At 45.5% G+C, this 25,404-nt stretch overlaps 2 protein-coding genes and 1 long non-coding RNA gene across 12 annotated transcripts in view; 2 read left to right on the top strand and 1 right to left on the bottom strand.

The window, feature by feature from the left end:
- Positions 1-3,640, top strand: part of LOC130285588 (mucin-12-like) — a 76,440-nt gene extending 72,800 nt beyond the window's left edge. For 4 of the 5 annotated variants that reach the window (XM_056537182.1, XM_056537183.1, XM_056537180.1 and 1 more), the window contains 2 exons: positions 66-207; positions 3,215-3,640. In XM_056537182.1, coding sequence (XP_056393157.1) covers positions 66-207; positions 3,215-3,289 — 217 coding nt within the window. In that variant the 3' untranslated portion in view covers positions 3,290-3,640. Of the gene's footprint in view, positions 1-65; positions 208-3,214 lie in introns of those variants that run through there. The other variant, XM_056537184.1, reaches the window with a different exon arrangement.
- A 543-nt stretch (positions 3,641-4,183) lies between these two features.
- LOC130285581 (uncharacterized) lies at positions 4,184-10,986 on the top strand. The gene is made up of 2 exons (XR_008847390.1): positions 4,184-7,942; positions 8,066-10,986. It is a non-coding gene; the product is annotated as an uncharacterized LOC130285581 (long non-coding RNA).
- Positions 5,943-25,404, bottom strand: part of TNRC6A (trinucleotide repeat containing adaptor 6A) — a 153,603-nt gene continuing 134,141 nt past the window's right edge. For 4 of the 6 annotated variants that reach the window (XM_056537166.1, XM_056537164.1, XM_056537163.1 and 1 more), the window contains 13 exons: positions 23,899-24,045; positions 18,278-18,406; positions 18,045-18,182; positions 17,090-17,173; positions 16,164-16,365; positions 15,946-16,071; positions 15,616-15,774; positions 14,445-14,585; positions 14,105-14,212; positions 12,731-12,952; positions 12,544-12,614; positions 12,318-12,457; positions 5,943-11,637 (listed from right to left, as the gene is read on the bottom strand). In XM_056537166.1, the coding sequence (XP_056393141.1) occupies positions 11,277-11,637; positions 12,318-12,457; positions 12,544-12,614; positions 12,731-12,952; positions 14,105-14,212; positions 14,445-14,585; positions 15,616-15,774; positions 15,946-16,071; positions 16,164-16,365; positions 17,090-17,173; positions 18,045-18,182; positions 18,278-18,406; positions 23,899-24,045 (2,028 nt within the window). In that variant the 3' untranslated portion in view covers positions 5,943-11,276. The remainder of the gene's footprint in view (positions 11,638-12,317; positions 12,458-12,543; positions 12,615-12,730; positions 12,953-14,104; positions 14,213-14,444; positions 14,586-15,615; positions 15,775-15,945; positions 16,072-16,163; positions 16,366-17,089; positions 17,174-18,044; positions 18,183-18,277; positions 18,407-23,898; positions 24,046-25,404) is intronic. The other 2 variants (XM_056537167.1, XM_056537165.1) reach the window with 1 other exon arrangement.

Raw genomic sequence — 25,404 nt, forward strand, 5'->3', positions numbered from 1 at the left:
TTTTTGTGTTCAGAGAGCCCCTTTATGCTATGAACCAATGTTGATAAGTTTTTGCACTGTTTCAGGCTGGAGACGAGCTGCAGCAGTGTCAATGACTTGATGATCGACTCTGGGAAAGCAAGTGACGTGTCAGTGTGCAGCTGGCCTATGGAACCCATCCACTGGACTCCCTTCCCCATCCTACACCAGCTATCCCTGCAGTCTCCGGTACGTCTGACCTTGTCGGATACCAACGTAATGGCCAAAAGTAACCTTTCCATACTTACCAATGTTTGAAAGGCTAAAATTGGGACTTTTCGCCCGACCCCTCGGACTGCTGCCAAATCACCCACTATGCATAAACTCTGCCCCCATTTTGAAGCCGAGATCTTGGGATTGTTCCTCAAAATTCCAGAATCCAATATTCCAATAAAACGCTGTATTTAAATATTCATCACACCGAGACATTATAACTTACTAATTTAGTGTGGTCACAGATTGCACAGATTTCAGCATGCATTTGCTTTAAAGGGGTACTCCAGTGGGAATTTTTTTTTTTTTTTCTAAAACAACTGGTGCCAGAAAGTTAAACAGATTTGTAAATTATGGTCACCAAACAACTTCAGCAATATGAGAAAACTATACAGTGGTCCTGACATTTAGAGATGAGCGAACTTACAGTAAATTCGATTCGTCCCGAACTTCTCGACTCGGCAGTTGATGACTTTTCCTGCATAAATTAGTTCAGCTTTCCGGTGCTCCGGTGGGCTGGAAAAGGTGGATACAGTCCTAGGAAAGAGTCTCCTAGGACTGTATCCACCTTTTCCAGCCCACGGGAGCACCTGAAAGCTGAACTAATTTATGCAGGAAAAGTCATCAATTGCCGAGCCGAGAAGTTTGTGACGAATCGAATTTACTGTAAGTTCGCTCATCTCTAGTCATCAGGATAAGGCTAGAAGAGTAAATGTACATAGTACAGGATGGTACTCTGACATGCACATTGGATATATAGGTAGTAATACAGCAACAGATACCGTATTTTTCGCCATATAAGACGCACTTTTTCTTCCCCAAAACTGCGGGGGAAAAGTTGGTGCGTCTTATACGGCAAATACACACCTATCGCGGCGGTCCAAGCGGCCGTCAACGGCTGGGACCCGCGGCTAATACAGGACATCACCGATCGCGGTGATGCCCTGTATTAACCCTTCAGACAAGGCGATCAAAGCTGACCGCCGCGTCTGAAGGGAAAGTGACACTAACCCGGCTGCACCGGGAGGGACCTTACCTGCCTCCTCAGTGCCGGGATCCCCCCTGCACGGCCAGCGCTCTCCTTCGTTGTCATCACGTCTTCGCGCACGCCGTCCCGTCATCCAATAGGAGCAGCGTGCGTAGCGACGTGATGGCGGCGACGGAGAGCGAGGATACCGGGCAGCAGAGATGTTCCGAAGGGACGGGGACACCATGGGGACGCGGCGACAGAGATGAAGGGCGACATCCAGGGCAGTGGTGACGGGTCCAGAGCGGCAGGGACACGTGAGTATTACCTCCTATACCAGTGGTCTTCAACCTGCCGACCTCCAGATGTTGCAAAACTACAACTCCCGGCATGCCCGGACAGCCAACGGCTGTCCGGGCATGCTGGGAGTTGTAGTTTTGCAACATCTGGAGGTCCGCTGGTTGAAGATCACTGTGACCTATACTTTACATTGTATTCTAGATTTTCCTCATTTAAAATTGGGTGCGTCTTATATGCCGGAGCGTCCTATGTGGCAAAAAAATACGGTAACTCAAGCACGGCAGAGAAAAGAAACCATAGAAACAACATGTAATACCATGGTAGACAATAATAAATGATAATGCACCCTGACTGAACTCCTTACCTCAGCCCCAAACGTTTTTTCGCACCTGCTTCGTGGATCATACAGCATCTGATTCCAGAAGTACTGGAAGGATTAAGATTTTTTTAATAGAAGTAATTTACAAATCTGTTTAAAGGGGTAGTCCAGTGGTGAAAAACGTATCCCTTATCCTAAGGATAGGGGATAAGCTTGAGATCGCGGGGGGTCCGACCGCTGGGGCCCCCTGCGATCTCTCTGTACGGGGGCCAAGCTCTCCGCCCAGATAGCGGGTGTCGACCTCCGCACGAAGCGGCGGCCGACACGCCCCCTCAATACATCTCTATGGCAGAGCCGGAGATGGCCGAAGACAGCGCTTCGGCTCTGCCATAGAGTTGAATTGAGGGGGCGTGTCGGCCGCCGCTTCGTGCGGAGGTCGACACGCCCCCTTCCCGCGGGCTGTCAGGGCCCTGTACAGGAGATCGCAGGGGGCGGTCGGACCCCCCGCGATCTCAAACCTATCCCCTATCCTTAGGATAGGGGATAAGTTTTTCACCACTGGGTCACCACTGGACAACTCCTTTAACTTTCTGGCACCAGTTGATTTAAAAAAAAAATATGTTTTCCAGTGGAGTACCCCTTTTAACACCCTTGACAGGAAGTTGCGTAGTCCTTTGTCAGTGTGGTGTTGTCTCAGCAGCTCCCCAGCTACTCCCTTTTTTTTTTTCTTGGCAGAAAGTTGTGTAGTCCTCTCATTATGTGTGGTGTTGTCTCAGCAGCACCTCCTCTCCCCACTCTCTACTGACAGGAAGTTGTGTAGTTCTCTCATTTTCAGTGCATTGTCTTTGCAGCTCCCCCACTCTTGTGACAGGAAGTTGTGTAGTCCTTTCAATGTCAGTGTGTTGTCTCAGCAGCTCCTTAGCTCCTCCCTCTCCTGAGACAACACACCACTTTCTGCTGTCTGGGGAGGCGTTAGTAGATCTTGTAGCTGAGCACAAGCCCCACCTCCTAAGTGATGTCTTCATCTCTGACCAGCCCCTTCAGCCTACATCACCATCTGACATACACATCTTTATCGTGACATTCAGGACAGAATGAGATGTGTTTACAGCCTGCTGCCTTGTGAACAATGCCACAGGCAGAGAAGCAGACAGGGAATTAATACAGCAGGTGCTGCAAATTCACTTATGCAATGCTGTGAAATAAGCTTTCAGCAACAGCTGTTTTTTCCTCATTCAATCCTTTTAAATAAGCAAAAATATTCAAAGTAGTTATCCTAGCTGGGTTACCTATTCCCCCCCCCCCCCCCTAAAAAAAAAAAAAAAAAAAAAAAAGGCATTTTGTACAATTAAAAAAATAAATCTTACAGACTAGTGACTCTTCTTTATTTCTTCCAGTTTCACGCTCGCAGACCTCATTCCTACTTTGAAGGGATGGAGCTAGTGAACACAGAGAGGAGCTGGACCGCCTAGCTGATACCACCAGAAGGGCTAGTGAGCAGTCTATGACCAAGGACACTCGTGACAGTGCCTGCCACGTAGGAGTATGCATACTGGAAACGGAGCGGCTCCTTACAGAACCCGTCAGCTGCACAAGGCTGACCGTGCACAAACTCTATACTGCGTGTAGCACTTGTGTGGTGTGCATCATCCCCCATGTGATTGCACAACTTCCCATGTCGACCGCCAGAGACTGCTCTGGACTTACACATCAGCGCCATTTGATGACATCATCAACTACTGTCTTGCAGATTGATTCTTGCAACAGATTAAAAACCACTTAAAAAAAAAAAGGTATTAACAATAATAAAGTGTTGCTCATCATGTGGTTGCAAATTTGTTGAGGAACCCTGGATGTTGCCGTTTCGACACGGTGAGAACACAGAACGGTTAAGTGATTTTTCTTTTTTTTGTGTGTGTGTGTTTTTTTTATGCTAGGATGTCCCAGCAACTATGTCACCACTAAACTGATTAGTCATGTGACACCAGTGTTTTTTTCTTATGCCCATGTTCCCGAATCTGTGGCCCACCAGCTGCAAAACTACAACTCCCATCATACCCTGACAGCCTTAGGGCATGTGCTGCCAATGTTGCCCTATACCATGGTTTCCCCAAGCAGGGTGGTTTATAATAGAGGTGAGCGAACTTACAGTAAATTCGATTCGTCACGAACTTCTCAGCTCGGCAGTTGATGACTTTTCCTGCATAAATTAGTTCAGCTTTCCAGCGCTCCGGTGGGCTGGAAAAGGTGGATACAGTCCTAGGAGACTCTTTCCTAGGACTGTATCCACCTTTTCCAGCCCACCGGAGCACCGGAAAGCTGAACACATTTATGCAGGATAAGTCATCAACTGCCGAGCTGAGAAGTTCGTGACGAATCGTATTTACTGTAAGTTCGCTCATCTCTAGTTTTTAACCAACAACTACCAGCATGCCAGGACAGCCAAAGGCCTTATGGTGGGAGTCATATGAAACCAATATAGTGCAGTTTTTCCTAACCAGGGTGCCTCCAGCTGTTGCAAAACTACAACTCCCATCATGACATGTGTTGCCAATGTTGCCCTATGCCAGTGTTTCCCCCAACAAGGTTGCCTCCAGCTGTTGCAAAACTACACCTTCCAGCATGTTCGGCCAGCCAAAGGATTTATACTGGGAGTTGTATGGAGCCTATGTGGCTGTGTTATCCAACCAGTGCCCCCAGCTGTTGCAAAACTACAACTCCCAGCATGTCCGGACAGCCGTTGGCTGTCCGGACATGCTGGGAGTTGTAGTTTTGCAACAGCTGGAGGCTCCCTGGTTAGGAAACCCTGCTATACAGCATCAAGGCTCCCTTTATTTCTTTATTACAGAATAAATCTCTGTGTTGCCTCTTGGAGGCGCTGTATATTCCCCCTACTTCAATAATTTAGCATGTGATGGAACATGTCACCTGCCGTACAGCATGGATCCATAGATTACCCTGCAACCGTACGGATCAAATATGTCAAACAATAGGGGGTTATCCAGTAAAATACCACCACCCCGTCCTGACATTGTGTGCGGTATTACAACTTTGCTCTATTTACATCAGTGGAACCGAGCTGCAATACCACACACAACCAGAGGACAGCTGTGGCGCAGTTTTTTTTTTCCTTCAACTCTGTAATCCTGAACAAACTTCTTTAAAAAGTGGTTATCCAGGACTAGAAAAACAAAACTGATTTCTTCAAAAAAACAGCCCCACCCTTGTCCTCAGGTTGTGTGTGGTATTGCAGCTCAGCTCTATCGAAGTGAATGGAGAAAAGCTCCCATACCACACACACACAACCTGAGGACTGGGATGGCGCTGTTTTGGGAGGAATTAGTTATGGTTTTCTATTCCTGGACAACCCCTTTAGGGTCCGTTCACACAGGCGGATTACCTGCAGAATTTCCGTAGCGTACTTGCGGAGGAAAATTCACAGCGTATTTTGCTACCATTTACTTTAATGGGTCTGCAGAAAATCCGCAATAGAGGCAGATTTGCAGATTTTCCATCAGGCCCATTAAGTTCAATGGTAGCAAAATCCGACGCAGATTTTCCACAGAAAATATGGTGCGGAAGTTCCACAGGTAATCTGCCCGTGTCAACGTACCCTTAATCCATTTCTTCGTCCAGTTTTGTTTGTGGGATCTACTTACATACTGAAGAGTCCAACCTAAAATCCTACTGTGTTGATCCAGAGGAAGGAAAAAAAAAAAAATATATAAAAAAATTTAAAACTCCCCAAAAAAAAAGAAAAATTCCTTTCCGCTCCTCCTAAATCCGGGGACGTCGATAAGTCGAATTACTCTTTGTATTATTCCACGATATGGCCAAGTGCGCGAGCCCCATTATGATCAACCAGACTGTATGACGCGAAATAAGGGGCGAAACACGTAGGGATTTATTAAGAGCAAAAAACGTACTTTATTACATAACAAGCTTCATAAAACAAAAATAAAACAGGAAGCATTCAAGCATTGAACAATACAATAAGATGCTGTAAAAGTCGCTCCATTCAAGTGTTTGGAGGGCAGCTAAACATTGAGATACTTTATACCTTCTCCTGGGAAGTGTCACAAAGCTAGCTTTGGTTGTTTTTTGTTTTTTAATGTTTTTTTTTAATTTTTATTATTGTTATTCTGTTACGTAATAATCAAAGCCCCCCCCAAAAAAGTGTGCGAGACCATAAAAATACATTTTTATTACAGGCCTCCTGACACATTAGTCCTTTTTTATTCATCGGGTAGGGGGGGTGGGGGTAGTGGCGGGTGGGCAGATGGGGGAAAGTGATGGGTGCCTGCAGCACATTGTGTCACTTAATACCGTGCAGGGTACCCACTCATTTCCTCTAACCCCCCCTCCCTTCACCAGCCCCCCCCCCCCCCCCCCCCCCAACCTTCAATAAGAGCAGGGCCAGGATTCACTACAGTACTGTTTGCAATAAGTTACAGATAAAGTGTTTGTCTTATTGAAATACAGAAGGCGGACTTGAAATGACTACCGTACGAGGATCACAGCGCACTCATTGGCAGGTTAGACCAACGTGTCTAGCTACACAATACAAAAAACACCATTGTGCTGGTAAAGCACCGGGGAGGGAGGGAGGGCGGGGGGGGGGGTAAGATGCAAGACAAAATGTGCTAGATACAAAGAAAATACAATGCTATTTAGTCACTGCTGGGTTGTTCTTTAACTGAGGTATAAAGGCGGTAAAAAGCATACTCAAGTGTTAATATCAATTGTCATTTCCAAGCGGCTGTGTCCTGTATATATATATTTTTTTCAAGTTACAAGTTTAGTGCAGGATAGTACAGTTAGAAACATATTCTGGCAGAGTCCTCTTTAAAGCAGGGCCCCGATTCCCAGGCCGTGGCGGCAGCCATTTTTTGAAATTTTTATTTATTTTTATTTTTTAACAGGCTTGTCATGTAGCGGTTTCTTTTGTGCATTGTGACAGTTCAGAGGGGAAACACCACAACATGTCGTCGTTACCCCCCCTCGCCTGTATAAAACAAACTAAAAATAAAAAAAATGGCCGCTTCCTACGGCGCAGGTGGTGTCGGGTTGGCTTTAAGGTTTTTCCCAGATAAAATCTAAGGCTATATTGTTTATATACCAGGAACAAACGCTGAAGTGTTTGCCTCGTACATCACAAATATTACACTTCTCCTCTGATTATTCAACACGTTTCACACCACTAAATATTTAAAAAAAAAAAAAAAAAAAAAAGTCCGACCCACGTGTAATGGTTTCTATTAAATCGGGCCGCAAAAAAAAAAAAAAAATAAAAAATACACAAACAAACCATCTATCAAAAGGCTAAGCAGCGAGAAGTACATGGTTCACTAATCTCAAAACTTCATCAAATCGAAAAAAAAACAAAAAACAAAATAAAAAATAAAATTGTAAAATGTACAATCATTATTTTTCTCTATCTGTAAACAGTTAAAAAGCCACAAGGTTGATTTGTATCGTCTGACACAAAACTATCAGAGTCAAGGCAATGAGCAAATGGCAATGTGTGCAGAGTGGAACGGGCCGGGGTGTGTTTTTTTTTGTTTTTTTACTTTATTCATTAATTTTTTGCAAATTGAGGCAGGAATCACACATGCAGTTTTTATTTTTACATTTTTTTTTATTACTTTTTTTTTTGCGCCATAGGCAGAAGTTGGATCCAGCAGGAACAGGAAATATAAAAAGGGACTTTATGCTCCTCCTTCCTGCTGGGATCTACCTACCTCTGCATGTGTTTCTGGCCTTTTAAGTCAGGAAAGAGAAGCTGCACCGGATCTGTGGGTTTAAACCTGGAATTGGTTGGAATATTAATGCACCATGTGTAAATTTTTCTCTTTCATAATAAAAATAATAATAATAATAATAATTATAAAACTGGCTTTGGTTGTCCCAAATAATTTTTTTTTTTTAAGAACCCACAGTAAATCTTGCTCCTATCATCCCCCTTCCCCATCCCGGCAATGGGCTGGATAAGTATTGTGCCCGCTGATGGGTATGTGGGGGGGGGGGGGGGGGTTATAAACATATGTGGGGCTCAGATTAGTGGTTTGTCTTCTTGGCAGATGCATGAAATAAGGTGCATATAAGATCAGTGCTTCCCAACCAGGGTGCCTCCAGCTGTTGCAAAACTACAACTCCCAGCATGCCCGGACAGCCGTTGGCTGTCCGGGCATGCTGGGAATTGTAGTTTTGCAACAGCTGGAGGCACCCTGGTTGGGAAACGCACGAAGGTAGCAGAGGCGGCTATGATCTGGACTGATGTGCGTGAGAATTCAGGCAATCCAATGATTCAAAAGTTAAAAGGGGTTGTAGGAGAAGAGAATAAAAAAAAATATAAAAAAAAAAAAAAGACAAAAACACGGCTGCGTTCTGAAATGGTGCCGCTTTTGTCTATAGGCCATGCCTGGTATTGCATTATTCACTTAAATAGGGCTAAGTCCGGCGTGACAATCCTGGGAGGAACTGCATATGTTCCAAAGTGGGTAGGTTTGCAGCTCTATTGAAAAGTGCTGTTTAAAAAATAAAAAATAATAATAATAAAATGAAATCATAGCCATCTCCTCCTATACAACCCCCTTTATAAGGTTCACGTTGAACCCGTCACAGTGATATCACCCTATTGAATTGCAGCATTCTCTATAGATCAGTTCGTACAATGGCTGCCGATTTCATGTAGTTATTTACACAGTAAAAGTCTCATTCACCTTTATAAAAAAAATAAAAAATAAAAAATAAAAAAATAATTCATTCTGATTCTGACTTTACATGCATGATCAAGTTCTGTAAGTGTGCATGTGCTTTCAATGGGAGGGGGTAGGAATAAACTGCTGCCAGACACCTTAAGTAGCGGCTTATCTCCATAAAGAGTATGTTCACACGGGAGGGGGGGAATGTCGGCACAGAGAATCTCCGTGCGGACATTCCCCCCTCTGAGCGCTGGCATAACATGGCGGCGCTAGGACCGCTCGGGAATGCGGCGTCTCATAGACGGCAATGCATACCGTGCGTTGTCCGCAGAAAGAATAGACATGTCTATTCTTTTTGCGGACACTGGAAGTTGAATTTCCGAGCCTGCGAATGGCGCGGCAGAATCGCATTGAATTCAATTGGACTCTGCTGCTGCGGAATTCCACAAGGAAATTCTGCCATGTGAACAAAGGTGGTGGTAAAAAATTAGGCACGGAGATGCCATAAGCCTGGTCGTTCTGTCCCCAAGTAAGTCGGCACACCCCCATACACACGATAAGACAGCAGCTTGGCTTCGGCTGAGATATCTAATTTTATGTATTTAGGGTGCAGACAACATTTGGAGAGTGTCATAAACAGAAAATTTAGGGTCCTAAGTACTGCTATAAAAGTTGCAAAAAAGACTTACATGCCACATCATCCACTAATATGAGACGCCCAACATATGTTTACTATGGACCCAGCATTGACGCACTCCTGGGCAGAACGGGAGCAGGCCTGCTGTAACCTCCCCTGCAAAGAGGAAGAAATAGAAAAGAAAAAAAAAAACACCTCGGTAGAAGAGGCGAGAGTGTAACTGCTGGTAACCCCTGTCCCCCACTATTCTGTGCTGTGGAAGGGTCAAAGGTCAGGATTTACACTTCAATATATATAGATTTTTTTTATCCTTGTTCAGTTTTTTTTTTTTTTTTTTTTAATTCTTTGACCAAACAAGCAGAAAAATACCATTTATGGCAACAACATATTATGTAACGTGTTCCTTTTTTTTGTAATATTAAGTATTTGCAATCATTTACGTCTACACATTTAAAAAAAAAATACATTTTTTTTCCTTTTTTTTTTTTCTGTTTGTACAACACACGAGAAAAATGATCAGCCCAGTACTTGGTTACAATGTGCATAAATGTGCATAGTTACTAAATAATCAGCTTAGAGAAAAAAAAAAACAAAAAAAACATTAAAACACTGTCACAAGCGAAGACACTGAGCCACATCATGAAAGTAACATAAAAGAAAAAACAAACAATAGGATCGTTTTTATCAGCAAAAAATAAAAATAAAAAAAAATCTCCAGACTACTCACTAAAGAAGACACAGCATCAAAAGCAAAACCAGCTCTTTATCTGGAAAGAGACAGGTAAGGGGTGGGGGGGAAATTTTTTGGCAGAGAGGAAGAGTCATTGAGAAATTAGCACGATTAGTGCCGAAAACATCAACAAACAATTGCATTTTTTCTAGTGATTTTTTTTTGTTATATCGGGGAGAAGGAACTCTTTTCACCTATCTTATTCCTGAGCGCCATGATGGTTTTCCCCTATTTTGGATTAATAAAGTTTGTAAGAAAAAAAAAAAACACGCACACAAAGACAATTTGACTCCCAGAGATAAAAGCATCTTCAGCATATTTTTTTTTGTGTGATTTTTTTTATATATTTTTTTGTCTTTAATCTGATGGAAGAGTAAACATTTAAAAAAAAAAAAATTAAAAAAAAATCCCACCCTCCCAAAAACAACAACCACCCTCCCAAAAGGACAAAAAATAAAATAAATGTAAACGAGAGGTTCCAGGTAAGGCGCCTCTAAAACAAAACGCAAAGCCTTTGAAAGTGCTGCCCCCTACTGGCACACGTAGGGTGTATGTCACAGCTGTGGCCACTATTTTTTTCTTTTTTTCATTTTTAATTTTTTTTCTTTTTTTTTTAACATATATATATTTTTATATTAAAACCATAGAGCTAAATTCTATTAGGTTTTAGTCATGAAAACCTGGTGCAATACTTTTCATTTTTTCTTTAAACTAAGTTATAACTGTCAGTTCTTTTTAACCCCCTTTCCCCCCTCCAGCGCTGGAGGCACCGGAGGTCCTGACGCACTGCTCCGCAATGGGCCGGCCCCTGTGTCGCTCAAGGGCTAGAGGGGTGGGGGGGGGTAAAACTTTGTAATACCACAATTAGGTAGGTATATCAAGGCATCTTAGAAATAACAAGCAGTAAATCACTTATGTGTTTGTCTTAAGTACACGCTAGAGTAAACAGTTACACTTGAGCCGTTTCCGATAAACATAAAACGTGACGCACCTTTCAGTGCAACAGAGAAACTGGGGAGACACGGGGAGGGGCAGATGGGTAGATACCGAGCTCAGACATAAAAATTGGGATCGGACATTGGAGAAAAAACCCAAAAACAAAGATATAAAACTGGAATTCAAAACTGACAAACAGCTCAATAGACGCAGTTCTAGTATCGATAGCACTAATGTGGAAGTGTAAATATAGATTATTTTTTCTCTATTTCACATTATAATATTGGCCTGCATGATTCAAGTATTTCAAACTGATATGTTGTGGGCAAAAATAAAAAGTGGGAAGTGTGCAGAAGAGCTATCCGCAGTGCAGCCTGCAGAGGTTTCACACATACAAAAGTCCAGCCGGGGGCTGATCAGTAACAATCATCTGAGGTCATGGGTGACTTAGGCTACATGGGCTCTCCATTTAAGTGATCGACGGGTAGGAAAGAGCCCACAGGACTGCTCAGACCCCTGCTCTCGCTGCTTGGGTTACCCCATAAGCTTGAGGAATAGTTTGGGGTGCCCCACAGAGAAGTGCCATGAAGATCTCCAGAGCTGGAGCCAGAAGCACCTGGGCTATTCCAGTGATTGATATCTCCGCGATTCGAGATGCTGTGTGGGCTATCCAGAGAACCTAGCCGGGAATGGCCAGAGCCCAGGGACTGCCAGCCCGGGGAAGGGGTCATTGACTGGCCTTGTGCAAAGAAACGACTTATCTCCTCTTCACTAGCAAACTCAGCAAGGATAGTAGTGTTCCCCAAAACACACCTAGAGAAAGAAAAGATTTGTAAGGTCACGTACAGCACCATGTCGGAAGCACAAAATAAACAGTGTAGACAGGTGTAAGCATAATGTAACCCGACATCTTCACAGCTATTATTCTCTAATCGTTATCTGTAGCAATTTGGAGAGATGTCTCATGATAACATATCACCTGGTTGTGTCAACAACATTGGCAGATGTGGTCCAACCAATGTGACAAGGATGCTGTCAGCCACTGAGTATAACAGGGTGAGGGCCACAATGTTTGAATACTGGTGGCATCTAGTAAAGCATCACTGTCATTTAGAACAACCTTTTACCTGTTGCCCAGAAAAGTTTAGATTGCACCGGGTCTCACTCCTGAGACCCACTGCAATCGCAAGTTACAGGCGGGTGAAGTACAAGCCAGAGCACACCTCACTCACTGGCTGTCCTTCAAAGCCGGAGTGAAAATGCCGGAGTTGCCTGATGGCGAGTCAGTTGAGCTTCACAGAGTTGGAACGCTTGATCGCAGTGAGTCTCAGGGGTGAGACCCAATCCAATCAAAATTTTTGACATGTCTGGACAACAAGAGGTAAGGGGGGGGGGGGGGGGGGGGAAGACACACCAAAACTAGGGCACTCTTATGCAAGTCCAGATCATACCAAGTGAGTAGAGGGGAGAACAATGGAGAACATTCTACTTACATGTGCAGAGACTTTTGTGCCTTTACTACCTCTTCCTTGGAACTGTAACGGACCAGAGCAGTACCATGGGGCAGGTTCAGATGGAATGTAATCAGAGGCCCATGCTGCATGCACAAGGTACGCAGGGTGGAGCCATCAATCTGAAGAAAAGTAACAATAAATGAGTAAAGGAATAAAGGTAACATTAAAAAAGGCAAATAGTTAGCAAAAAAATATTCATACTCACTTGAGGTGTTAGGTTTTTCAGTACTAGCCAATTTGTTATTCTCCCTGAGCTATTATCACCCCAAGTTGAACCTAAATGACACAAAACAGTAATATTAAAGGACAGGAATGATGAGGCATGACGGAAGATGTAGTTGTGCTATAAGTGGAGAACCATACACAACTGTAAAGCATAAAAGTTCTCTTACCTGGCGTGTATCTGGAATCAGAAGTTCCCCAGCCACTACCTAGGCGCAGGGAGCCATTATCCCAGGCAGATAAAGGCGGCTTCTGACCAGTGAGCCCTGGGGGAGGCCTGGACGGAGCACTGATGCTTTTAGATGGCAAAGGGACTTTCCACAGCTCATGAGCCAGGGAGGTGTTATTGACTGAGCCAGGGGACCAAGTTGGTTTGGGATCACTATTTCTAACTGTAAGCAAGAAAGAAATGGATTGAGTTTATTCTATTAGGAAGACACATGCTAACCAACACATGCCAGCCAAACCTGTCGACCGTATATACTCGAGTATAAGCCGACCCGAATATAAGACGAGGCCCATAATATTACCCCAAAAACCAAGGAAAAGTTATTGACTCTACTACAAGCTTAGGGTGGGAAATACATCATCCCCCCCCCATGTAATCATCCAGACCCCCATCATTAACACCCCCGTCATCATCACCCTGTCATTTTCATCATCCCTCCCCACCCCTTCATCATCACCGCCTGTCAATCCTCTCAGTGGTCTTCAACCTGCGGACCTCCAGATGTTGCAAAACTACAACTCCCAGCATGCCCGGACAGCCATCGGCTTTCCGTGCATGCTGGGAGTTGTACTTTTGCAACATCTGGAGGTCCGCAGGTTGAAGACCACTGAGAAGGGATTGACAGGCGGAGAGTTCACTCGAGTATAAGCCGAGGGGGGCATTTTCAGCACGAAAAATCGTGCTGAAAAACTCGGCTTATACTCAAGTATATACGGTATTTTTGAGAGACCACTCTGATATCTAATGTTTACAGGGGCCTTCAAGGGGTACTCATGTGGAAAGCAATTTTTTTTTTTCTTTTTTTTTTTTTTTTTAAATGAACTGGTGCCAGAAAGTTAAACATATTTGTAAATTACTTCTATTAAAAATTCTTAATCCTTTTAGTACTTTTTAGCAGCTGTATGCTACAGAGGAAATTCTTTACTTTTTGAATTAATTTTTTGTGTTGTCCACAGTGCTCTCTGCTGACACCTCTGCCCGTGTCAGGAAATGTCCAGAGCAGTATAGGGTTGCTATGGGGATTTTCTCCTGCTCTCGACAGTTCCTGATACAGGCATTAGGTGTCAGCAGAGAGCACTGTGGACAACACAAAAAAGAAATAAAAAAAAAATAAAGATTTTCCTATAGCATATAGCTGCTAAAAAGTACTGAAAGGATTAACATTTTTTAATAGAAGTAATTTACAAATCTGTTTAACTTTCTGGCACCAGTTGATAAAAAAAATAAAAAAAAAATAAAAAAAAATAAAAAAGTTTTCCACCGGAGTACCCCTTTTAACACTTGTCTTGACAAGAAGCTAAGATATATGTGGTACCTGAAGTGCTTTGTGCGGTACTGCTGTGGGAGACATTGTAGTTGGAGGCACGAATGGATGACCAGGCACTATTTGAAGGCAGCGTGGTGTTCAGAGATGAGGATGACCCTACAAAAGTGAAAAGCGATACATAAATGACACTTTGGTCTATGCCAGTGGTCTTCAACCTGCGGACCTCCAGATGTTGCAAAACTACAACTCCCAGCATGCCTGGACAGCCGTTGGCTGTCCGGGCATGCTGGGAATTGTAGTTTTGCAACATCTGGAGGTCTGCAGGTTGGAGACCACTGGTCTATGCAGTGATGGCACACAGTGCGTTAGAATTGTAGAGCACACCTACCACTGTTTCTGTCCCTGAGGTGGTCAACACCCCGCACAGTACTAATTGACAGATTATTGATGACACTGCCAGGAGTGACGTAGGGGTCAGTTTCTGGGTCAATGTTTGGATATCCTTTCCATGGCTCACCAGGACGAAATTCTGAAACAAAAACCATAAGAAATGTTACTGCGTGACAAACGACACTAAAACAATCCTACAATGCCCCTATCACAGGGTACAAGCGTTATGCAAGAGCAGATGTAAAGTGTAACAAGTCTTACTAGTTACAACTCATTTAAACATCAGTGGCCACGGATACACAAGCTTCTGTAATCATGTTACGGATGCTCCTCCACCGAGAGGATACAAGCATTAAAGCTCTGAACAATTTTGCATCCTACATAAAAATGCTTGGGCATATGGCATAGAACAGTTATTCGGCTCAGTGATCTAACATCATCATTTTTTAAAATTCTATTTTCCAGTTGAAAAGCACATTCTTCCAAGAGATCTTTATTAAAACAGACCTCAAGGACAGAACGGTCAGCCATTCTGAGTAGAGATGAGCAAACTTACAGTAAATTCGATTCGTCACAAACTTCTCGGCTCGGCAGTTGACTTTTCCTGCATAAATTAGTTCAGCTTTCCGGTGCTCCGGTGGGCTGGAAAAGGTGGATACAGTCCTAGGAAAGAGTCTCCTAGGACTGTATCCACCTTTTCCAGCCCACCGGAGCACCGGAAAGCTGAACTAATTTATGCAGGAAAAGTCATCAACTGCCGAGCCGAGAAGTTTGTGAGAAATCGAATTTCGCTCATCTCTTTCTGAGCTATCAAAGCTGCTGAGGTTGGAGAAGGGCATTAAACTATACCTGAGGGAATGTGGCATTTTCAGAAGTGCAGCAACCACTTTAGGGTTGGGTTCACATCACGTTTTGAACTCTGGGGAAAAAGCGCATACAGCGCAAAAATGAGCCGACCGGACCCAACGTTTCACTTCAGCCGGCTCATTGAAATGAATTACATACGGGAGCGCATACGAAAGCATACGGGAGCGTGAGGTTTTAGCTCCCCCCCTACCGTATGGGAGAAAACGTGATGTGAACCCAGTCTTATTATGTTGATCATTGGTCCCAGAGAACAACTTTACCAAACCTTAGCTAATATTTAATAACACTAAGAATTAACTTACCTGGTGGCCAATTGACACTGCTGGAGCCATTTGGCGATTTGGCACTGGGCCAGCCATCCCCTATAGATCCTGGAGGGCTGGATGGAGAGTTACTGCTGTTCATGAAGTCATAAGAACCAAATGGAGAATCTTCAAGCCTAAAACCACTAGAAATAGCACCTGTTGAAACAAAAAATTATATTACACATCCAAGAGTCAACTGAACATCAGCAACCAGGAGTCCCATTTAAATATATAGCATTGTCAGGGAAATTATATACTGAAAAAAAATATAGTAACATTAGTTGTGTATCACTTTATATAAAAAAAAAACAACTAGATGTGCGTTACCATGTTTACTGGAGTTCTGGTCCAGTGAATTATTAGGAGACATGTTATCGACTGTAGTCCACTTCCTCAGGCGGGACTGGGGTTCCTTCATTCCCCCAAGTTCCATATTTACATTCGAGTTCAAGCCTAGAAACAAATTAAAGTATAAAAATCTGCTCCACAATAACAGATCAATTAGCAGGTGAATGGAGGTGTGCAGAGAAAAGCACAAAACTCACCTAGTGAAAAGCTATTGAAAGCATTAATGGGTGAAGGAACTTTTGGAAGTTCTGGGGTTGAGTGGGGAAGAACATTGTCTAGGTAAGACTTCACAGGAGGCTGGTGAAGCATTTGCTGCTGTGAAGGAGGCATTGTTTGCTTCATCAGGAGATTGGGATCAAGCTGGCGGGATTGTTGCTGCTGCATTCCAAGGGAGCGGGCCTAAAAATGACAAGTCAAGGTTTTAGTAATACATCCTCATATACATAAAATGCAAAACCAATGACAACAAATTATTGGCTAATGTAGATTTAGGTGGTTCTAGCTCTCCCTGCTGGTGTAGAGAGTCTTAGAAGAAAAAAAAAAAGGTGTGGAAATGATCTTGCCTCCAGGAGGAAAAAAAATAAGCCAGTCCCACATATGAGTAACGTGGTATTATACACTGTGTATTCTAACAAATGGCCAACCGTGTAATGTATGAAGAGTCCACTGGAGCCGTTCTCCCCTTTTGCCTAAAATAGTATGTATAGCTCTCATAAGTCCTGATGAGGAATATGGAATAAGCATTTAAAGGGGTACTCCGCTGCCCTACTTCCGGAGCTCCGCTCCCCAGCGTCCGGAAGTTTATTGTTCCGAACGCTGTGAGCAGGCTTCCGTGTTCAGGGCCGCCCCCTCGTGAGGTAACGCCCACCCCCCTCAACGAAAGTCTATGGGAAGGGGGCATGACTTCCGTTGCGCCCCCTTCCCATAGACTTTCGTTGAGGGGGGGGGGTGTGACGTCACGAGGGGGAGGCCCTGAACACGGAAGCCTGCTCACAGCGTTCGGAACAATAAACTTCCGGACAGGGCAGCGGAGTATCCATTTAACATAACTTAAAAGTAATCTGTCTGCTACAATATTGCGTACCTCTAACATACTGAATATAAAGAGTTTGTTCTCTTATACCTGCTGTTCCTGCTGCTGGCGTCCTCCGGGGGGCATTCCTCCTCCCCTCTGGTTTTGCACTTTCTGTTGTTGAGCCAATAACCGCTGTGAAATGATAAATAGATAGATATAAAACAGACGGCAACTAATGGTTGGAATAAATCCCCAGCAGCTCTATTACACTGATGATCAATGTGCAAACAAGATGCACCTGAAAGATGAACATATTCTGGCAAATTGTACGCAAGTGTGTATGTATTTTTGTCTCAGATTACCCTTACGTCAGCCAAAGCAATAATCTAGTGTGACTACATCTGCTGGAAGAGGTTCACATTAGGAACCATCCCTAGTCAGACATTAGAAACTTTACTGTAAATGTAGTAAAGTAACTTGGAAGCTGACACTTTTTTTTTTTTAAAGGGAACGGCTGCAGTTCTGCTAGCAGAGGCAGGGGCTGACCTGCTTAGATGCCACAGCCTGGCACGCCTCCTTGCTGCCTCACCACTTAGGCACCCTTTAATTGACATTCAGAGCTCTGTACATGAGTCAAGGGGGGGAAATAAAAAGGTTACTATATAAGTTTGCCAACCACCATCACCTACAGGAAAGGTGCAGTTTGCTTTTATACCCTAACACAGTGTTTCCAAACCAGGGTGCCTCCAGCTGTTGCAAAACTACAACTCCCTAGGACACCAAGCTTTAATTCGTTAGTGTCTGTAGTAAGGGTATAGCCCAGTGATTCCAAACCAGGGTGCCTCCAGCTGTTGCAAAACTACAACTCCCAGCGTGCCCGGACAGCCTTTGGCTGTCCGGGCACTCTGGGAGTTGTAGTCTTTCAACAGCTGGAGGCACCCTGGTTTGGAATCACTGCCCTAACGGCTATCCAACAGTGTCTGCAGCTCTTAGCAGCATGCACAGCTGACAGATGCAATGATCAGTATAGATGGGTTATCAAATAGTTTTTTAGATGACTTACTTGTAGCTGGGAGATCTGGGAGAGCTGGGAAAGTTGGGTAAGTTGAGAAAGTTGGTTCAACATGGCTACTTGCTGGGGACCAAACAAAGGATTCAGCCCCGTATTGTTAGGTGGATACTTCAGTAAGGAGGGAGGAACCTATTCAAATAAAACATAGTATATTAAAACATAGATCACAAAAATATGATCCTTAGAAGTCAATGTCCTAAAGTCCCTTTTACAAGTATATGTACCTGAGGGGGCATCATATTAGGAGGCACTTGCGCACGGAGATTAGGCTGAGATGAGTTCATTGCTTGAGGTTGCTGCTGACCCCGAGCTTGTGCTGCATTGCCAACACCAAACATATTGGGATTGCCATTCTGTGAAGACAAACAATGATATTTAAATAAAATAGTACAACGAGCCTAAAAGCTGTTGTCCATTTTGGGGAAGACATTTCAGAGGACCTCTCTTCCCCCTGTTACTTGGACACTTGCAGGTGAACAATTTAACAAGCGCTCACTTTACCTGTACTGGCACTGCAAGGAAAGTGAGGCAAGGAAATATATTACAGTGTTACCGTCCTTAAAAACAACTTTCTCTATCGGCTCCATTGGGGGACACAGACCGTGGGTGTATGCTGCTGTCTCTAGGAGGTGTGACACTATGGTAAAAAAAATAGTCAGCTCCTCCCAGCAGGATACACCCGCCTCCAGGCCCTGAGCTAATCAGTTTAAGCTTCGTGTCTGAAGGAGGTGGACATGGTCTGGATTTCTCCAGACCAGGTCTTCAGATTTTTTGTTTTCCTAGTTAGGGACGTGTTCGTTTTTTATTCCTTTTTCTTTCATGTTTTCAGGTGGGGACTCGGGGACTCAGGGACTCCGGTTCCCTGTTTACCCATTGCGAGTGAGGGGGCACAGACACTGCGTATATGCGCTGTTCACCCCCCTCGCCAACAGTCAGTGCCTGGGTTGGTACCTCATGGGTCCGGGTCCCCCTATTCCCCTGCTCGCCTCGCTGGCGCATAGCAGCTAGGCGTGATGCAGGCGACAGAAAGCTGACTGAAGACTTCATGGAAGACTCCATTAGGTAAGTTTTTCTGACTGAGGTAGGTACATTTCCCTTTTCTCCCCTCAGTTTTTGGCCCACCTTTTCAGGTTTATGGAAACTGGGGCTTGACGTTTATTCTAGGGCGAGCAGTGGCATCTTAGGGGGCATGCATTCTGTTTTTACACTGTGTGAATGTGTTTTTACTGTGTGTGTGTGTGTGTGTGTGTGTGGTGTTTACTGTGCGGCTATGACCGCGGCACCTTATATGCGGCTGACAGCCGCGGCGCTCGTTCTGGCCGGGCGCTCTGAGCGCCGGCTTACTTTCATTTTCTCCGGCAGCTGCTGCCGGCGTTTGGGCCGCCCACTCACTTCCCCCCGAGCGCATATGCGGCTGACATGTGCGCTCAGGACAAGGAGCGGGCGCCATTACAGCTTCTTCTCCGCTGTTCTCATAGCTCCGCCCCCTGGGCGGTCGGAGCTCCCTAGAGGCACGAAGTGGCCTCCAATCAGTGCCGTGGGCGCGAATTTCAGTAGGGGCCAATCAGTTAGTGCCTCTGCCTCAGGCACGCGCCTCTCTGGCTATTGGCTGGCCCGTTTTACACTCTAGCTGCACGGAGCAGAGTTCTCCTCCAGGGGACACAGACTAGGGTGAGAAAGTTCCTGTGGTTTTTTTTTTTTCTCATTATGTCCATACCCAGAGCTGTTCCTCCCTCTAAACAGAAAACTGGAATGTCTTATTTTATCTGTAAGCACTGTAATGCTAAGATGCCTGGCTCTACTGAGCCCACTTGCTCTGCCTGCTCCACTGCTCCCCCAGACCCCCTGGTACCCCCGGATGCCCTTTTGGTTCCGGTGGATTCAGCCGTCCCTCCAGCCTGGGTTTCTTCTCTTACCCAGTATATGGCTGACTTGACTCAAGTCTCTCGTTCGGTGGCTGAGGCCTCCCGGGAAGTGGCGTCCACCTTGAAGGGGTCTGCCCTGCGCCGGCCCTCTCTGGGGGCCCGCTCCTCTTCCCCACATACTTCACGCTTTCACAAGCGTACTAGGAGTGCCTCGTCCGACTCTTCCATTGAGTCTTCAGATAGGTGTGGGCGCTCCCCCGCCGTGGGTCCTGGGTCGGATGGTGGCGGCCATGGAGGCCGTACCCGTTACCCAGTTTCATTACCGCCCTCTTCAGCTGGCGATTCTCTCTTGATGGGACAGATCTCCTCTGTCCCTCGATCGCAAGATTGTTCTCCCTCACAGGATCCGTCAGTCTCTGCTCTGGTGGCTCCGCTCCCCCCCCCCTTCTTCTGGGTAGGTAATTTCTTCCCCTTCACTGGCAGGTAGTTACAACGGATGCCAGTCTGTCGGGCTGGGGCGGTGTGTTCAGGGATTGGATGGTTCAGGGACTCTGGTCTCCCCGAGGTGCCCTTCTTCCGATAAACATATTGGAACTACGGGCGATTCTTTGTCTTTTTCATAGGGAGTCCCGGCTTCGGTCCCGTCCTGTCAGACAATGCCACGGCTGTGGCGTACATAAATCGCCAAGGCGGCACTCGCAGCTCGGCAGCCATGGCCGAGGTGACAAAGATTCTCATCTGGGCGGAAAGCAAGGTTCCGGCCATTTCAGCGATTCACATTCCGGGGGTCTGCGACCTCTGGGGCATTCCAGACATGGACCTCTTCGCGTCTCGGCACAATCGGAAGATCCTTCCTTTTGTGTCCTAGTCCCGGGACCCTCAGGCTCTAGCCGTGGATGCCCTAGTGATCCCTTGGGTGGGGTTTGCCCTACCCTACCTGTTCCCTGCCCTTCCGCTCCTTCCCACAGTTCTGAGGAAGCTCAAAGCGGAGGACGTTTCCTCCATTCTGGTAGCTCCAGATTGGCCCCGAAGGTCGTGGTACGCCGCGTAGTCAGGCTCCTGGATGACATTCCGCTGTGTCTGCCGCTTCGTCCGGACCTGCTCTCACAGGGTCCTCTTTGCCACCCCAATTTACAGTCGCTGCATTTGACGGCGTGGCGGTTGAGACCGCGGTTTTGAAGGCCCGCGGGTTCTCTTCCCAAGTCATTCACACCATGCTCAGTGCTTGTAAGCCCTCCTCGGCAAAAATTTACCACCGTACTTGGCGGTCTTATTTTCGCTGGTGTGAAGCTCAGGTCCTGTCTGACTTTCTCGGTTCCCCGTCTTCTCTCATTTTTTGCAGTCTGGTTTGGAACTGGGGTTGTCTCTCAGTTCTCTTAAGGGTCAGGTTTCGGCCTTTTCTTCTCTTTTCCAGCGTCCTCTGGCTTCTAATTCTCATGTCCGGACCTTCCTTCAAGGAGTGGCGCATGCTGTCCCTCCTTACCGGTCACACTCTCCCCCTTGGGACATGAATCTGGTTCTGAGTGCCCTCCAGGGTGCACCCTTTGAGCCCCTTAGAGGTGTTTCTGCGCCTCCTTTCTTGGAAGGTGGCGTTTCTTGTTGCTATCACCTCCATCCGGAGGGTGTCTGAATTGGCGGCTCTCTCCTGCCGTTCTCCGTTTCTGGTGGTCCACTAGGACAAGGTTTTTTCCGGCCAGATCCTTCCTTTTTGCCTAAGGTGGTTTAGGCTTTTCATCTCAATGAGGACATTGTCCTCCCGTCTTTTTGTTCCGCTCCTTCTCATCCTAAGGAGCATTTACTCCACAAACTGGATGTGGTTCGGGCTGTTAGGTCCTCTCTCTCTATTATTTCTTCGTTCCGTCAGTGCGATTCCTTTTTCGCCCTCACGGAAGGTCGCCGTAAGGGACAATCTGCTTCCAAGGCCACCATTTCTCGGTGGATTCGATCTGCCTTTTTGGAAGCCATATCGCTGTAAAGGGAAGATTCCTCCATTCAGGGTTGTACCTCATTCTACCCGTTCTGTTGGGGCATCCTGGGCTCTCCAGAACAGAGCCTCGGCCTCGCAGATTTCCAAGGAGCCTACCTGGTTGTCTTTGCACACTTTCTCAAGGTTCTACCGGGTTCATACCTTCGCATCGACTGATGCTAGTCTGGGCCGTAAAGTGTTGCCTGACTGACTGCTTATCTGCCCACTCAAGGGACGGCTTTAGTATGTCCCACGGTGTGTGTCCCCCAATGGAGCCGATAGAGAAAAGGAGATTTTTTATTTACTTACCGTAAAATCTCTCTCGGAGGATCCATTGGGGGACACAGCTCCCACCCTTTTTTGGGGTTTTCTTCGGTTCTCTGTCCGAGGGTGTGTTCAATTGTATTTTTTCTTCTGGTTCTCGGACACTTTGGGTCTTCTTTGACCCGTCGGTCCTCTCCTATTGCTCTGGAACTAAAACTGATTAGCTCAGGGCCTGGAGGCAGGTATATCCTGCTGGAAGGAGACGACTTTTTTTTTATTACCATAGTGTCACACCTCCTAGAGATAGCAGCATACACCCACGGTCTGTGTCCCCCAATGGATCCTCCGAGAAAGAGATTTTACGGTAAGCAAATAAAAAAAATATTTTTTGACATGTCACGTAGACATGTCAAAAGTTGTTCATCGCACCAGGTCTCACAGAGAGTCGATCGCGCTTAATGTGGTCTGAGCGACATCTCAAAAGTTGTTTTTAACGACCAAACTGCTTTAAAAGTAAGGCGGTATATGTTATAATATATATGTGTAATATATGTGTGTAAATATATATATATATATATATATATATATATATATATATATATATATATATATATATATACACACACACACACCCACACATGCCAATAAAAGCTCCCACCATGTACATCTATAGGGCTCCATCCACCCAACCGAGCTATCAGCCTCTGTATGTACACCTTTTCCAATACAGTCAATCCATAATGAAAATGTTAAACATGTAATACAAATAGTTTACACTACATTAACCCCTTAAGGACCAGGGTTTTTTCAGTTTTTTGCACTTTCATTTTTTCCTCCTTACAAAATCATAACTCAATTTTGCACCTAAAAATCCATATGATGGCTTATTTTTTGCACCACCAATTCTACTTTGTAATGACATCAGTCATTTTACACAAAAATCCACGCGAAATGGAAAGTTAAACAGATTTGTAAATTACTTCTCTTTATCCTTCCAGTACTTATCAGCTGCTGCATACTACAGAGAAAGTTCTTTTCTTTTTGCATTTCTTTTCTGTCTGACCACAGTGCTCTCTGCTGACACCTCTGTCCATGTCAGAAACTGTTCAGATATAGTAGACAAGAAATCCAGCTCACCGTGCAATGGTTCTTTCGCCTTGACTGTGCTATGGCAGGCACACAAAGCAGAGCAGCAACAGGAGAAATTAGTCCAGCGAAAAGATATATGGTGCCAAAACGAATTCTTCTTTATTATGATAAAAGCCAGCAAACATGGACAATGTGACGCGTTTCAGGCGCTGTAGTGCACCTTTAGGTACGACTAAGGGTGCACTACAGTGCCTGAAACGCGTCACATTGTCCATGTGTTTTCCTGTTTTCTGGCTTTTATCATAATAAAGAAGAATTTCTTTTGGCACCATATATCTTTTCGCTGGACTAATTTCTTCTGTTGCTGCTCTAATTTACAAATCTGTTTAACTTTCTGGCACCAGTTGATTTAAAAAAAAAATAATTTCCAACGGAGTACCCCTTTGAAGATTGTCCATGAAAAGACCCTAGATGGGAGCAAACCCAATACTCTGCCTAATACGATCACAACATAATTCTGGTAAGATAAAGCACATTATTATAGCAAAAACCCCATCTCACAACAATGTTCTTTGTAGATTTCCTTGCGAATGTGCATGACATACAAATCTATTTAGCTATGTGACTTGGTGCTAGAAGAGTTTAGCCCTGACACACTCACCTGTCTAACAGAACTGACATTTGGCACTGTCAGCCCTGGGAAAGAACCGAGGGATTGAGTAGGTAGTGCACTATTTATGGGGGGAAGCTTCATGCTCTGATTGGCAATAAACTGCAGATTTTGTGTCTCTTCTGCTATAATGCCATCCTGATGAGGGGCGTGCAATAAGAAATTGGTATGCAGACCAGGAGAGAAGGATGTGGAGACAAGATGATGGCAGGATCCCGAAGCAAAAGCACAGAGGAAAGCAGCATAAGGTCAGCAAGGAGAAAGGCAGAAAACAATGGTGGTTAGTGAAAGTTGCAAAGCAGATACCCAAAAATGGGTAGGGGCCACAATTATTGCAAGGGTACAGTGGTCCCCCCCCGACCAACGATGGCCCCCACATATGATAATTTCAACATACGATGGCCTCTCAGAGGCAATCGCATGTTAAAGGCAGCATCAACATACAAGTGTTTTTTATGTCTGGGCCATCGCAGAAACAGCTATGCACCAGCACAGACTGCTTCAGATGCTGCCGGATAGCAGTTTAAGGAGCCCCGTGTGGTCCGGTGAGTGTCACTCACCTGTCCCCAACGTTCTGGACCGTCCTCACCAAGTCGCCGCGCACGCCGTCCCGTCATCCAATAGGAGCGGTGTGCGCAGCGACGTGATGACTGCGATGGAGAGCGACGATCCAGGGCAGTGGTGACGGTCCAGAGCGGCGAGGACACCCCGGGGACATGAGGACAGAGACTATGCAGGGCAGCGGTGAGGGTCCGGAGCGGCGGGGACATGCGAGTATAACATTCTAAATTACTATTGCACGGATCCCTCAACATACAATGGATTCAAGTAACAATGGTTCATTTGGAACAAATTACCATCGTGTGTTGAGGGATCACTGTACTTTAAACTAAGATGCAGAGACAAGGCGGAAAAGCATTGCATTCAATAGTATTGCTAATAGGGAGCAACAAGCAGCTCAGCACCAAGTTATGGGACTAAGAAGGACAGAAAGAGCCTCTGTACTAGGGATCGACCGATATCGATTTTTTAGGACCGATACCGATAATCGTGACCTTTCAGGCCGATAGCCGATAACTTATACAGATATTCCGGTGTAAGTTATCGGCTATTTCCCCCCACCCGGCCCCACAGAAGCCGCTGCAGATCAATGATTTAAAGCGTGCGCTTTAAATCAATGAACTGCAGCGGCTTTTGCGGGGTAAGAGACCGCCGCTCGCTTCTCTCCTGGGTCCTCTCTAGTCCAACGACCACCGCCGCTGCCCCATTGCCTCCCCCATCCCCGGTTTTATAATTATCTGTTCCCGGGGCCCGCACTACTTCTAGCTCCGGCGGCGTCCTGAGCTGTCACTGTGCGCACCGACGGTGATGTCACATTAAGGACGTCACTCATCATTGCGCAGCGCGGAGGAGCCAGAAGTAGCGCGGACCCCGGGAACAGGTAACTATAAAACCGGGGATGGGGAGGCAATGGGGCAGGGGCAGCGGTGGTCTCGG

The sequence above is a fragment of the Hyla sarda genome, chromosome 8, assembly GCF_029499605.1.
Source record: "Hyla sarda isolate aHylSar1 chromosome 8, aHylSar1.hap1, whole genome shotgun sequence".
In the NCBI taxonomy this organism is placed as follows: domain Eukaryota; kingdom Metazoa; phylum Chordata; class Amphibia; order Anura; family Hylidae; genus Hyla; species Hyla sarda.